The sequence below is a fragment of the Oryx dammah genome, unplaced genomic scaffold (genome assembly GCF_014754425.2).
Source record: "Oryx dammah isolate SB20612 unplaced genomic scaffold, SCBI_Odam_1.1 HiC_scaffold_26, whole genome shotgun sequence".
In the NCBI taxonomy this organism is placed as follows: domain Eukaryota; kingdom Metazoa; phylum Chordata; class Mammalia; order Artiodactyla; family Bovidae; genus Oryx; species Oryx dammah.
Window position 1 is genome coordinate 29,711,561 of NW_024070210.1, and position 14,363 is coordinate 29,725,923.

General features: G+C 34.9%; 1 protein-coding gene across 2 annotated transcripts in view; it reads right to left on the reverse strand.

The window, feature by feature from the left end:
- Window positions 1-14,363, reverse strand: part of SLC38A6 (solute carrier family 38 member 6) — a 68,833-nt gene that overhangs the window by 28,926 nt on the left and 25,544 nt on the right. The window contains exon 6 of one of the 2 annotated variants that reach the window (XM_040226318.1): window positions 3,260-3,338. The exons of the other annotated variant lie outside the window; for it this stretch is intronic. Within the exon in view, the coding sequence (XP_040082252.1) occupies window positions 3,260-3,338 (79 nt within the window). The remainder of the gene's footprint in view (window positions 1-3,259; window positions 3,339-14,363) is intronic. 2 annotated transcript variants of the gene reach the window in all.

Below are 14,363 nucleotides of genomic sequence, written 5' to 3' on the forward strand. Positions count from 1 at the left end.
AACAACCAAGGCAATACAGTAATGCACAGTAAAATTAGCTCAAATTTCATGTGCATGTCACAGTCGACTGAATTGTATTTGACAATGGATATTTTCCAAGGAGCAGAAATGACTAAACTTTACAAAATAAAACTCCAGCTTGAGAAATGCAAGCCAGTATAAAGAAATCGCAGAAGCACAATTGAAAAATCAAGATTTTAGAAGAATATGCTAACCTTGAAATTCTTCCTAAGTAGAGGAAGAAAAGAGTTATCTAACAGAACCCCTGTTTCCTACTGTGATCTAAATATACATTCTCTTCAAGCCAAAAGAATTAGAGTAAAACGTTTTACACTTCCTAGAAAACTCGTGTGATCTGTGGATTTAATCCTATATGATAAAATTGTTCCAAGTATGAAATATATGGTATAGATCCCTAGCTGTATTGCAAATGCTTTGGCATGCAGATTTTCCCCCATATTTTAATGAAAACCAGATTTATTTATAAGTTGCTTTAATTTCATTCTCGAACAGAATGGAACAAGAGTATCATATGTTCTGAATTAGGATCTTACTCACATCCCATATCAATTATGTAACTCAAATGCAAGACAACTTAATTGTGTCAATCATATTCTGCTGACAAGATCATTAAATGTTAACATAGAGCTTCCAAGTTGTAACAGGCATAGATTTTTAAAAAACGTTACTCTATGAAAAATATAGATGCCTCATAAAAATTTGGTACAAGTATTATAGCTTCTGACTTCTAATAATAATTTTTGAAATTAGAATATTATAAAAGTAGTTCCTTTTTGATAACATCTTTATAAAGGTTTATTTTTTACAAAGGTACATCAAATCTTACATATAACACAGAACATAAGCACAACTGAAAATTCTTAACTGCAATTTATTGTAACTCAAAACCTAAAAGTATATCAATATTATATTGATCTCACAGAAGAAATACTGCTCTGTAACTCTACCTAGAAATAAACTGTGCTAGGTAGTCAAATCAATTACCATAACATTTATTTCTTAATTATTTCATAATATTAAACTTTTTTCATAGTATTAAACTTTAAAGACATGATTTATCTGCATTCTAACCAATTAATAAGTCACTTACTAATGCTTTTCAAAACTTTGAAATCCAAAATAAGTGAATACATATTACATTTAAAACAAGATGAATAATTTTAAAACATCGTAACAGATGTTGCAAACTGTTCACAGTATTTTGAAGTATATACAGTTTAAAAAATTCATTTCTGATGTAAAAATAACTGATCAATTTTCTACTAATATGAATAAGATGGGAGTTACTTTTTATTTATTTCTTTAAACAAATTAGAGAAAATAAGAAAATGACAACTGATTTAAAATGACGCTATGGTAAAAGAATCACTTTTAAAGAAATAAGACCTAAGTTTTAATAGCAATTCTGTCACATACTACCTTAATTATTTCTAAAACTTTACATGTATTTTTGTCCCTCTTCTTTCCGCAAAGACATATGAAATAAAAAAAGTAGATAGAATTAACCAAATTCAGGATCAAGAGAAAGGAGAACACATGTGACAACTATTAAGATTAACGCAGTTAATGCCATACATTCAAATTTGACTTTGACCTTTCTGGCAGTTAGAGCAAATAGGGAAAAACCACCCTTACACAGTTATTATTATTGCAATTTCTTTTTAAAAATTGAGTTGTAACTGACATACAACATTATGGAGTTGCTTGATTTCCCACATTTACATTATGCTATCAGCTTACAAAACCATGTATATGTATAATATCATATTTGGTCATCCCAACAACTTTGTTAAGAAGGCAATACCGGTACCATCATTACGCCAGATAAAGAAACCTCAGGCTCAAAATTAAGTTATACAGCCAAAGAAGTTAAATTAATTTCCTGCGATTACTGAATATGAAATGAATAGAACACATGTTTCCTTACTCTTAGCCTAACATTCTTCATTTTACCTCTTATTGCTTTGAGTTGCTTAGCCCTAAATTATAATGGAAATTTATGGCATAGAATTTTTTGAGTAATAGAAGTTATCCTCATTATTTTTTACACCAAATGTAAAAGCAAATTTTACATAGGTGTGTCATTTAGCAATTATTTATCAAAATAAGAGCATAAAACTTAAAACTAGATAAAGCTACAAATAAAACAAGGTAGTTCTAAGTATCAGATGTGACAATGAATATGGAAACTTTTTAAACTGTAAAGTACTATACAAAAGCACATCTTCCAATGATGAAAAGTCAGTAAGGACTTCTCCTTACCTTTTTATCAATCACATTATCTTGATAGTTCCTATTCATATCTAAACTATATCATATTTTTCTTATAAATATGTATTTGTAGTTGTCTAAGTAGAATTCTTTCATGGAAACCAACTTGTAAAAGCTAAAACTCAATTTTGAAAACTTGCCCTGCAACCCAGAAGAAGTTGGAACAAAATATTGGAGCAAAACAACCAAACATTTAAATCAAAAAGTCTGATGGGTTTTGGCATTGTGATTTAGAAATTACATGAATTAATTTGATGACAATTAAAAGGATTCATTTAGCTCTTTCAAGTTTGTTTTTCTCAAAATTTCATATTATATATACTAAGAGGAAAACTATAATTAATTTGGAGTTTTTTCCTCATAAAAAAAGATGAGTTAATAGTCTTTAGAACCCAGTGTTTTTATAAAAAAAAAATAAAGGAGAAGAGCAGTATAACATGGTTTTGTATTATATATAATATTGTTAAAAACAGGAAATGAAACAATTTTTTTTCCAATAATGCTTTATAACAGGATTTTATACAAGTACACTATAACTTTATCATTCTGATTTCTCTTTATCACTGTGGTTTGCTGAAAAGTGACAGCAGGATTATCTGCTCCCCTCCTTTAAGACCTTTACTGTCAGTGCTTTCAGCCTCCCGGCTCCTCCAACCAATTTTTCATATCCAGAAATTTCTCCTCTACTCTTCTCTAAGAGCTGGCGCATACTTGTCCTGCTCTTTCGTGCCCCCATGGAAAGCAGGGATTGCCACTGGCCTGTCAGAGGGTTCACAGACCATTGTTCTGCACATAATCGTTACCATGAACAGTCTGCAGGGGTTCCTTCTCCAGGACCACTGTCTCTGCATAACTTTGTAAGTGTCTTGAGGGCAGGAACTACATTTACCTTATTTCCCAAAAGGGCTTAATAGATATTTATTGAATTAATAAATAAATGAATATAATGTGAAATACTTTTTCTTACCCACTGTAGTCTCCAGATAAAAATTCTGAAATAGTAGCAGGAAGTTCTGTTTTAATGATTAAAAGATAAGATGACATAGCTGCAGACAGAATAAAAAGAGTTCCTATTAGAATTCTATAACTTTTAACCATTTACAGAACAATCTTATTTAGAAACACAGATACCGATTTGGGCTATGACAGCATGTGGAAGATTAATTCATACTGCACTGTCCTCAAAGAAAGATATATACCAGAAATGGAGATAAATAAAGAAAAATAATTAATATTCTTTGTAGAGAAGAATAATTGGTAAGCTCATTAGGTATCTTTTGTTTACATTTCAAGTTCAAGGCAAAAGATTTAGGTAAGAGAAAGGTTAAACAAAATTTTGCTTGTGTGTGTGCATGCGTACGTCCATGCTCAGTCGTTCGTGTCCGACTCTTTGTGACCCCATGGGCTGTAGCCCACCAAGCTTCTCTGTCCATGGAAACTTTCCAGGCAAGACTACTGGAATGGGTTGTGATTTCCTAGTCCAGGGGATCTTCCCATGAAGCTAGACAAAAACTCTTAATGCTATCTTCCAGTACAAGGCATTAGAGATTAGTTTAACAACAACTGATATAGAAATAAGAGATAAATAAGTATAGCTAATAAATCTGATTATTCGTTCTTGCTTATTAGAGAGAGACCTCCCGCCAGTAGTCTCACTTCTCTTTCTCTGCTACTGTCCTTCCACACACACTTTGGACTCATGCTATTATAAAACAATAGCAAAATGCAAAATGAGTTACATTTTAAATTGCTCTCCAAAACAGATTAGAAAAGATTCAACTGAAATTATTAAGCACATTAAAGGGACAAAACTTACAATTATTATTCTGTTTTATTAACAGGGCTCCTTTATATTATGTAAACAAAACCCCAAGTTAGCATTATTTCTCACATTCTATCAGACAGGATCCAAGAAATAACCTGCTTTTACAGCATTTTAATAATGATCCTATTTCTGGTGTAGCTATAAAAAAAAAAAAAACAACTCACATCTTATAAACCTTCCATCCCACACTGGGAAATGTTTTCATATGGTTACAGAATAGAGAACTCATTTATATGTAAATACTTGAGTTTAAATGCTTAAGTAACGTACAGAAACCCAGATGATTTGGAGTCAGTTTAACAGAGTAATAATCTCTGTTTCCCCTAGAGATTAAGTATATATTTAAAAAGAGCCAACAAGAATATGTCCATGAAGAATAGAGAGCACTCTGTGTGCATGTTAACTTTATTACTTATTTATATTTCAGGAAACATTTCACTTTCTCCTTGGACCTACAAAAACCAAGAACATAAATGAATGCCAAGTCTGAATGGCAAAAATCTGAGGAAAAACTGATTGAAAAGCTCAATGAGCTTAAAAAAAAGAATGTATATATTTCAATCAACAAATATAAAAGTAGCTGAGCTTCACAATTATTACAGTGCTGCATGACTGCTCAACCCTGGGGGAAAAAAGGTTATATACTAGTTTGTGTATAAGTTTATATGAAGATAGGCAATACTTACACATATAAACACATACACTCTCATTTTTTTTTTAAAATAAAATAACATGTACCTATGGCAAAGTAAAATTTAGAGCAGTTAATGGTCACTTCTCTTCAGTGAAAATACACATATTCACACTTTGCAGTTTATGACCATTTCTTTTTTCCCAGCGGAAGTACAGCTGTTGAAATAAAGCCTTTTAGTCAGCAGAAGTACAGCATGTTTCTTCAAATGCTTTGTTAGTTATGGGACATCACAATTAATTGTATTTGGAAAGATATTCTAAGTCATTCATATTCTCATATGGAAAAATGCTACCAGTTTGGTACAGAACAGAAGGAAGGTTTAGATTAACCTTCTCCACTCAAGAATTCGGGGGTCTTTGTTTGTAATACTTTATCTATTCCAAAGAATCATACACATATGGTGTGATGATGAAAATCATGAACTGAATTTTCTGAAACTGGCCTAGGGCTACTTAAATATATCTTGCAAGGAAAAAAAAAGACAAAAGTACCTTTAAAACAAGGAATGCAGACTTCCTACACAATGTAATTTATTATCTGTCCATCAGTCTTTCTTGCTTGGATTAATCCAATACCACATGCTTTACTAAGGTTTCAGACATTCATCTCTTTCAGTAATTTTCTATTATTTCTTTTAGATCTTTAGTTGTAAAAAGCTTCAATGAATATGAGATCCTATTTCTTCCTAATATACAATCTGTCATTCTTCCCAGAATTTCTATTAGCCCCTGGCTAATCATTTGATCACGTTTATCCTCTGTTGGAGCCTTAACTCTTTCGTTTTCAAATGGGAGTCCTATTTCATTAGATTCCAGTCTGGAGAATCATGTATATTTCAAGAAATATGAACTCATCAAACATGTTTTTCTCTCAAAAGAGTCTCAGCATACAAGATATAAATATAACAAAACGTGTAAAATATTGCTCCTTTCTTAGAGAATGCTGGTGTTTTAAGAGCTACAAAACCACAGAGCTCATGTGAGGGGAAACTCCACTGATGAAACAAAGAAAGATACCACTTTTTTCACTGTGTAGATTATTTTTTCCTAGCCACAAGTAAACTTGCATGCAAGGACTGGCACCTTAACATATTATAAATATACATTAAGTTAGGAATACATCTTAATTAGATTTACATAAAAAGAATAATCAGCTCAATAAAATAAAGTGGAAAAGCTTCAAAAATATAAAATCAATAGGAATGCTTATGTATCCATTGTTTTTTCCAGTGGCTTCCCTGATAGCTCAGTTGGTAAAGAATCCTGCCTGCAATGCTCCAAAAGTTGCCTGCCACACCTTTCATCTCAATGTGTTCTATTAATAGCATAAGTGTTTAAGGACTTAGACAGGTCATAAGCAAGCATTTGTAAATGATTTTTGCTGACATCAATACACAACATGGACTCCTAATACAACACACACCATGTTGTCCTCTAAATAATAGCTGGAGCAGGGTCATCCACAAAAGCCATGGCTAGAGTTAAGTGGTTCTCCATACCGCCAAAGCCAGAATTAGGGCTAGAAGACATACCTTAGTGACAGGTATTCAGCCATTATAAATCATTTAGTTTCACCACATTAACTAAATAGCTATTCTTTTCTCCCTCATTTTAAACCTAACTAATAGAACTCATTTAATAGAAACTGCCCTAGGAAGGAAATAAAAATCTGTCAACTTAATCAAAACACAGGAGTTGAAAGTATTTTATACAAACCATGAGGAGAAGCAACTGTACATTAAGAAAAGACTAAAATAGGGTAAAATTTGATTAGGCAATAGCAAGTGGTAAGGCATTAATACTGGTTGATCTAATCATAAAGAGAAACACACGAGTTGGGAGCATGGAGGCTGGGGGGAGAGATGTCAAAAACACAAAAGGGGAAAGTGCTCTTCTGGAAGAGGAGAATTACAAGAAGAGCAACATTGGGGCGAGGGCTTAGGATGCCTATTCCAAGTGATTTACAGGTTACTTTCTCCCTTACATTTATTTCTTCACCACAAACCTGTGAGGCAGATATTCTTTATTTCACAGATGAGGAAATGGAGACTCAGTGAGTTAACCTGCCCAGGATAGTGATGGTGGAAACAGCACATCTGGCTTGAGAAATCTACTCTATTAACTGTTACACTATGAGAAAGTGCAGAGAAGCAAAGTGAAGAAGAAATCCACCACAGCAAAGAAAAATAAGAAAGGTCTACCAAAAGGAGCACTCCCCAGAATTATTCTTTTTTCATCACCATTTAAACAATAAATTGTTTCTGAATGCTGAGTTTCACAGTTGCATTCAAAGAAAACAAAGAATTTCTGTAACATAGAACCTAAAAAGTTAGAAGGGCTAGAAACACTTAAAATGTTTGTTTCACTCTGACCTGTACTTTCATTTCAGTTTTATAGCTGGTTTGGTAAAGTGATTAGTCAACATGCCACAGACAAGCCAAAGAATCTCATGATAGGACTCTGCTGGATTTACCATGATGATTCTATTTTATCTACAGCTATTATTGTAGTTCAGAAGAAAAAGTTTCCTATTCTCACATATCTGAGATATTAACACTACCATGAAATTGAAAAAAATATATAACAAAAATCAATCCCTCTTCCCACAAACCCTGTTCTCTCATAGGCTACTCTTCCCAGCACTCCTCAAAAAAAAGCAAAAGAGAAGACAAATTGGAGTTTGGAGATTTCAACTGGAGTTTGGACCTAAGAAACCATTAGTTTACAAAAATAATTATCCTTTTTGTTAAACATTTAAAATACATGTATGAAGGTTTAGATTGCACAGCTCTATTTTTAAGACAGAATTAGGTTTTTCAGCACTTGGAAAAAGTTCAGCAACTTCTTCGGGGATTAGTCAGCCAGTTCTACACAGATGAACTGGGGGAGGAAATAACAAGTTTGCCTTTCCTTTTAAAAGAGATTCAATTTTACTTCAAACATGTTTTCGGTCATGGATAGCAACTGGTTTATTCTATTCAATGTGTCTTATTAACCTGGCGTTCCTACTAAATGTCCAAATGCCACTGAAAGGCTATTCCCGCTCAACACAGGGCACAACAGAATCTCTCTTTTTAAAAAAAGATTTTTTAAAAAAATTGAAAACAAGGTCATTTCCCTGCTTCATGTACAAATGGAAATCAAAATATATGGAGGAACTTTTCCCTTCCATAACCCTAGGAAAATATACATATTTGTTTTATCATCTATCAAGATCTTAAACTTGAATAAAAACTAACCAGAATATTTCTGTCCTGAAAACCCTATAATTAAACTTCAATAAAACTTTTTATTAAGAAATACATTATTTTCAAAAACATTTTTAAAGTGACATGTAACCAGTAAATTTTGTCAAAAGAAAGAATTTTGAGAAAGATTCCCCCTCCAAATTTCCTCTATTTCTCCTACTCTAAGACAGAGCTTTCCAGAATTTCCGGACAATACTATTCAGGCCTCAAAAAAGACTACAGATGAGCTGACCAGCAGATGGCATTGTAACAGCATGCCCAACCCCTATTTCCCAGGTGATAGTAGAAACTAGTACTTCTAAGGCTTCCATGTCTTACCAAGACAAAATAGCAACAACTTTTTTTTCAGGAATAAAGCCAAAAAGTTTCTAATTTAATATTACATCACAATTTGAAAAATACTGAGAATTTGGCATTTTTATAATTCTCAACTAAGAATGATCTTATTTATCCTTTCTGTTTATGAGACTTAGAAACTGTGCCACTTGACCACATAAAAGGGCTCTGAGTTTCTCTTAAAGTTTAGATTTCCAAACTGAGATGTGAATCCAGGCTGCCAGAGCAGATCTGTGGGTTCTCTGTCAGTCTGGAAAATCTGCGTCATTATGGCAATTTCAGGAGGTTTCAGTAAATCTAATATTTAGGGTTCTCTTTTCACAATACGCAGCAGTGATTCAATCTTTATTCTCTTTTAAAGAACTAAGGAAAGAATATGCCATCAACAGTGGACCTTCAGATTTCAGAAGAGCAAAATAAGAATTTAACATACTCCTAGGAGCCACTCTCCTTGCATTTTGAGTTGGGCAAGAGATGAGATCAGAAACACCAATTACCTTCACTTTTACCATGTACTCATCAGAGTTAATAGGACTTTCTCTCAGCTTAAGTAAAGATGATTTGAGTTTCCTGCTTGATTTCTAGGATATTTTAGCTAACTGAGTGGTCTATCGCAAACCTAACGCAAATGCAAGCACATATGGAACTAACTACTTACCTTGGTATTTAGGAAAAGACTCTCATAATCCAGCAAAATTAGAGGAACTATATGGAAACCTGTACTTATTTGCTATTACAGTTCTTAATCCTTTTGCTTATAGTCCACTAAATTCAAGCCCTCAGCCAGAGTTCTCTTCCCTGTAACAGCATTAAATATTAAAACTTCCAGATGCTTCTTTTCTGACTTTGTGTCTAAGCAACAATCTCGGCAAATGTCCCTCTGGTGCCTGAGGCACTAGGCAGCTGGCTCTGGTCTGTTTTGGGACCCCAATTCATCAGTGTTGGGAATCTATCAGGAATTGCTTCTATGAAGCATGTGGCTCTCCATTTTCTAAAGGTAACAGTTTCCATAGTCCTAAGAATAAGAGTACTAAATTTAATGAGTCATTTTTTTTTCTGTCATAAAGTTCAGAGATTTTTCAAAGACAGTAGACTTTTCCACTCTATTTGTTAGACCACACTAGTTCTCTGTGACTAATACTTGGTGTGTGATTGATATTGGGGAAAAAAAGATTTTCTGTGAAGTTCTGACAGTAGATTCTTCCCTAGAGAAACCATATGCTCACTTATGCATTCTGTGTGGTCTTCTCTTCCCAGTTGATCTTCCTTTTAAAGGAGTTCCAAGCCAGGTTGCTGACTTTTCCTTCTCTTCCCCCTTCTCTTATTCCTTACTTTCTTCCTATAATAAATAAGACTTCAGTTCAGTTCAGTTCAGTAGCCCAGTCGTGTCCGACTCTGCGACCCCATGAATTGCAGCACGCCAGGCCTCCCTGTCCATCACCAACTCCCGGAGTTCACTCAAACTCATGTCCATCGAGTCAGTGATGCCATCCAGCCATCTCATCCTCTTGTCGTCCCCTTCTCCTCCTGCCCCCAATCCCTCCCAGCATCAGAGTCTTTTCCAATGAGTCAACTCTTCACATGAGGTGGCCAGAGTATCGGAGTTTCAGCTTTAGCATCATTCCTTCCAAAGAACCCCCAGGACTGATCTCCTTTAGAATGGACTGGTTGGATCTCCTTGCAGTCCAAGGGACTCTCAAGAGTCTTCTCCAACACCACAGTTCAAAAGCATCAATTCTTCGGCACTCAGCTTTCTCCACAGTCCAACTCTCACATCCATACATGACTACTGGAAAAACCATAGCCTTGACTAGACGGACCTTTGCTGGCAAAGTAATGTCTCTGTTTTTGAATATGCTATCTAGGTTGGCCATAACTTTCCTTCCAAGGAGTAAGCATCTTTTAATTTCATGGCTGCAATCACCATCTACAGTGATTTTGGAACCTAAAAAAAAATAAAATCCACCACTGTTTCCATTGTTTCCCCATCTATTTGCCATGAAGTGATGGGACCAGATGCCATGGTCTTAGTTTTCTGAATGTTGAGCTTTACGCCAACTTTTTCACTCTCCTCTTTCACTTTCATCAGGAGGCTTTTTAGTTCCTCTTCACTTTCTGCTATATGCCATGATCTTAGTTTTCTGAATGTTGAGCTTTACGCCAACTTTTTTTACTCTCCTCTTTCACTTTCATCAAGAGGCTTTTTAGTTCCTCTTCACTTTCTGCTATAACATATGCAGTCATCTGCATATCTGAGGTTATTGATATTTCTCCCAGAAATCTTGATTCCAGCTTGTGCTTCTTTCAGCACGTAAGACTTACACACAAATAAGACTTACTAAATACCAAGTGCTAGGTACTTAAAAACCTAAATGAATGAACAAGTTACTTATAGACATGGAATACAAAGATGTAGGGGATAAACTGAGTCTTACTGAAAGATTTATGAAACAAATATTGATTAAGGAAAATTTTGCTTGATCCATGATCATCTTGCTTCTAAAGGCCCTGTTTCCTTTTCTCATAGATTCATCAGGAACATAGAATCTCAAGAAAACTGAGAAATGTTTAAGTGTTACAAAGAATAAAAGAGCCAGGAAGCATTAATCTGAGATATGATTACCTAACGCAAAAGTAGAAGATTTTAAAATACTTTATTTTCTATTTTACATAAGTAAGATCTAATTTCCTCAATATTTTCAACCTTTTATTTTTCATATAATTCTAAACACTATGGACATTCAGTTTCTATCATTTATATGGTATATAAAATTGTCTCTTTAAGGCAAAATCTTAGGTTTTTAAATAGAATTTTTTAATTGTCTCATTCATTCAACAAAATTATATTGAGTTCCTCTACCAGAAACTAGGTCAAGTTAGGAAAACAAATGAAAACACATAGTTCCTGTCCCCAAGGAGCTTTTAAAATCCTCAACATTTAATCTTTTCATAGCTTTTCAACATTTACTAAATCAGAGCAGAAAAAACAAAGCCTTTAGAAGTAGACAAAGTGAGATTTCAGTCCTGGCTTTATTAAGGGGTAAAAGTAAGCAAGTCACTTATCCCCTCTGAGCACTGATCTCATCCTCTGTAAAATGAGGATAATATCATCCACCCTGAAGTGTTGCTGTTAAGTATAAAGTGTCAAGTATAGGCCTGACCTAAAGATAATTTATTATATTATTTCTCATTTCTAAACAATCACTGAAAAACTCTGACCACTTATACTAATAATGAATATCCCATCTTTCCAAAAATGCTATCTGAACTACATTATATATGCAGGTAGGCATGCAAGAGATGCAAACATTTAACCTGATTCTATACACTTCATATCATCTTACAAATATCTAATGTATCTCCAATTAATAAAAAGTCAAAATCCATTTGGAAGAAATAACATCAAATAAGTTATCTGTACAACGTTAAAGAGCCTCCCAAATAAATATGCCGTTTCTTCTCAAGCATACATGGCTTAGTACTGTTAAGGGCTTCCACAGACCCAACTTAGGTTAATCAAGAAACTACTTAAGGTTGGAGTTCCTAGACTTCAACCTCAGAGGCTCAGAAGCTACCCTAAAGGGTAGTTCTAAGAACTGAGACTCCCCTTTCTGAAAAGGAACAGCATCCATGAAAGTTTTTAGAGCAATAGTGGCTGACTTGTTAAAGATACCTAAGAAAAGAGCAAATCATCTTTTGAACCAAGTATAACCCTTCCATGGAACTTTCCTGTAATAAATAGGCACCTGACTTCCAACCCAGTGTTCTGTTCCAACAGCAAGCTTCCACTTCTATTCTAATAAAGGAATAGTTTATGCATGCTAAGACAAAAGAAAAATAGTTTTGAAAATATGTTTCAGTTATTACTTAGTGGGCTCTCAATAAATAAAATTTTAGACAATGTGAAGAAAATCACAAGGATGTTATTCTAAAAACAAATAAGCATTACCAGCTTTTCCGAATTGGAGGAACATTAAAAATTTCTGTGACTGCTTTTAAGTGACTTTTAAAAAAAGTTTCTAAAACAAAGCAAGCAAATCAACAAACTTAGAGCTGAAAGAATTGATGATTTATCTGCCACCAAATGCCAGAATCCAATCCCAATCCCAATCCAATCCCAAAGAAAGGCAATGCCAAAGAATGTTCAAACTACCACACAATTGCACTCATATCACATGCTAGCTAAGTAATGCTCAAAATCTTCCAAGCCAGCTTTCAATAGTAAGTGAACCATGAACTTCCAGATGTTCAAGCTAGATTTAGAAAAGGCAGAGGAACCAGAGATCAAATTGCCAACATCCATTGGATCATTGAAAAAGCAAGAGTTACAGAAAAATATCTACTTCTGCTTTATTGACTACACCAAAGCCTTTGACTGTGTGGATCACAATAAAATGTGGAAAAGTCTTAAAGAGATGGGAATACCAGACCACCTGACCTGCCTCCTGAGAAGCAACAGTTAGAACTGGACATGGAACAACAGACTGGTTCCAAATTGGAAAAGGAGTACATCAAGGCTGTATATTGTCACCCTGCTTATTTAACTTCTATGCAGAGTACACCATGAGACATGCTGGGCTGGAAGAAGCACAAGCTGGAATCAAGATTGCCGGGAGAAATATCAATAACCTCAGATATGCAGATGACACCCCCCTTACGGCAGAAAGCTAAGAAGAACTAAAGAGCATCTTGATGAAAGTGAAAGAGGAGAGTGAAAAAGTTGGCTTAAAACTCAACATTCAGAAAACTAAAATCATGGCATCTGGTCCCATCACTTCACAGCAAATAGATGGGGAAACAATGGAAACAGTGAGGGACTTTATTTTCTTGGGCTCCAAAATCACTGCAGATGGTGATTGCAGCCATGAAATTAAAAGCCACTTGCTCCTTGGAAGGAAAGTTATGACCAACCTAGATAGTATATTTCAAAGCAGAGACATTACTTTGCCAACAATGGTCCGTCTAGTCAAGGCTACGGTTTTTCCAGCAGTCATGTATGGATGTGAGAGTTGGACTGTGGAGAAAGCTGAGTGCCGAAGAATTGATGCTTTTGAACTGTGGTGTTGGAGAAGACTCTTGAGAGTCTCTTGGACTGCAAGGAGATCCAACCAGTCCATTCTAAAGGAGATCAGTCCTGGGTGTTCTTTGGAAGGAATGATGCTAAAGCTGAAACTCCAATACTTTGGCCACCTCATGCGAAGAGTTGACTCATTGGAAAAGACTCTGATGCTGGGAGGGATTGGGGGCAGGAGGAGAAGGGGATGACAAGAGGATGAGATGGCTGGATGGCATCACCGACTCGATGGATGTGAGTCTGAGTGAACTCAGGGAGTTGGTGATGGACAGGGGGGCATCATGGGGTCACAGAGTCGGACATGACTGAGCAACTGAACTGAACTGAAGCTATTTTTTCAGGAATACCAGAGCTTTTTCAAAGGAGTGTAGGACATCTCCATTATCACAAACCTTAGTATTTCAAATGAAACGAAACCAGCTTCACTGTAGATTTCTACCCATGAGAACCAGTTCTGCCCTTCAGAACAACACTAAATTACTCTAATATCTTTCCATGTTTCATGTTTAGCTTTTCAAATATTTAAAGCTAGTGATCAGTCTAGAAGTCCCCTTTGGTCTTCTTCTTGATAAATACGGTTAGAATATTACAAAGTACTTGAAAACAGCACATACAAATTATATTCAGCTAACATTTAGTTGAATAAAAGGTTTATCAAGTCCCAAATATTGTGCTAGGTTCCAGAAGTACAAAAAAATGAGAGTAATACTTGACTTGGAGGAGCTGATAATAACAGTGAGGGAAGAAAGCATATACAGAGGTCACTTCGATCTAATAACAGCAAGTGCTTAAGAGTCAGGAACAATAACAGTTGCACACCAGCTTAGAGGACAAGGAAGCGACCCGGGTGAAGGATACCAAGAACACAGCAGCAGGCATTTGCCAAAGCCATAAA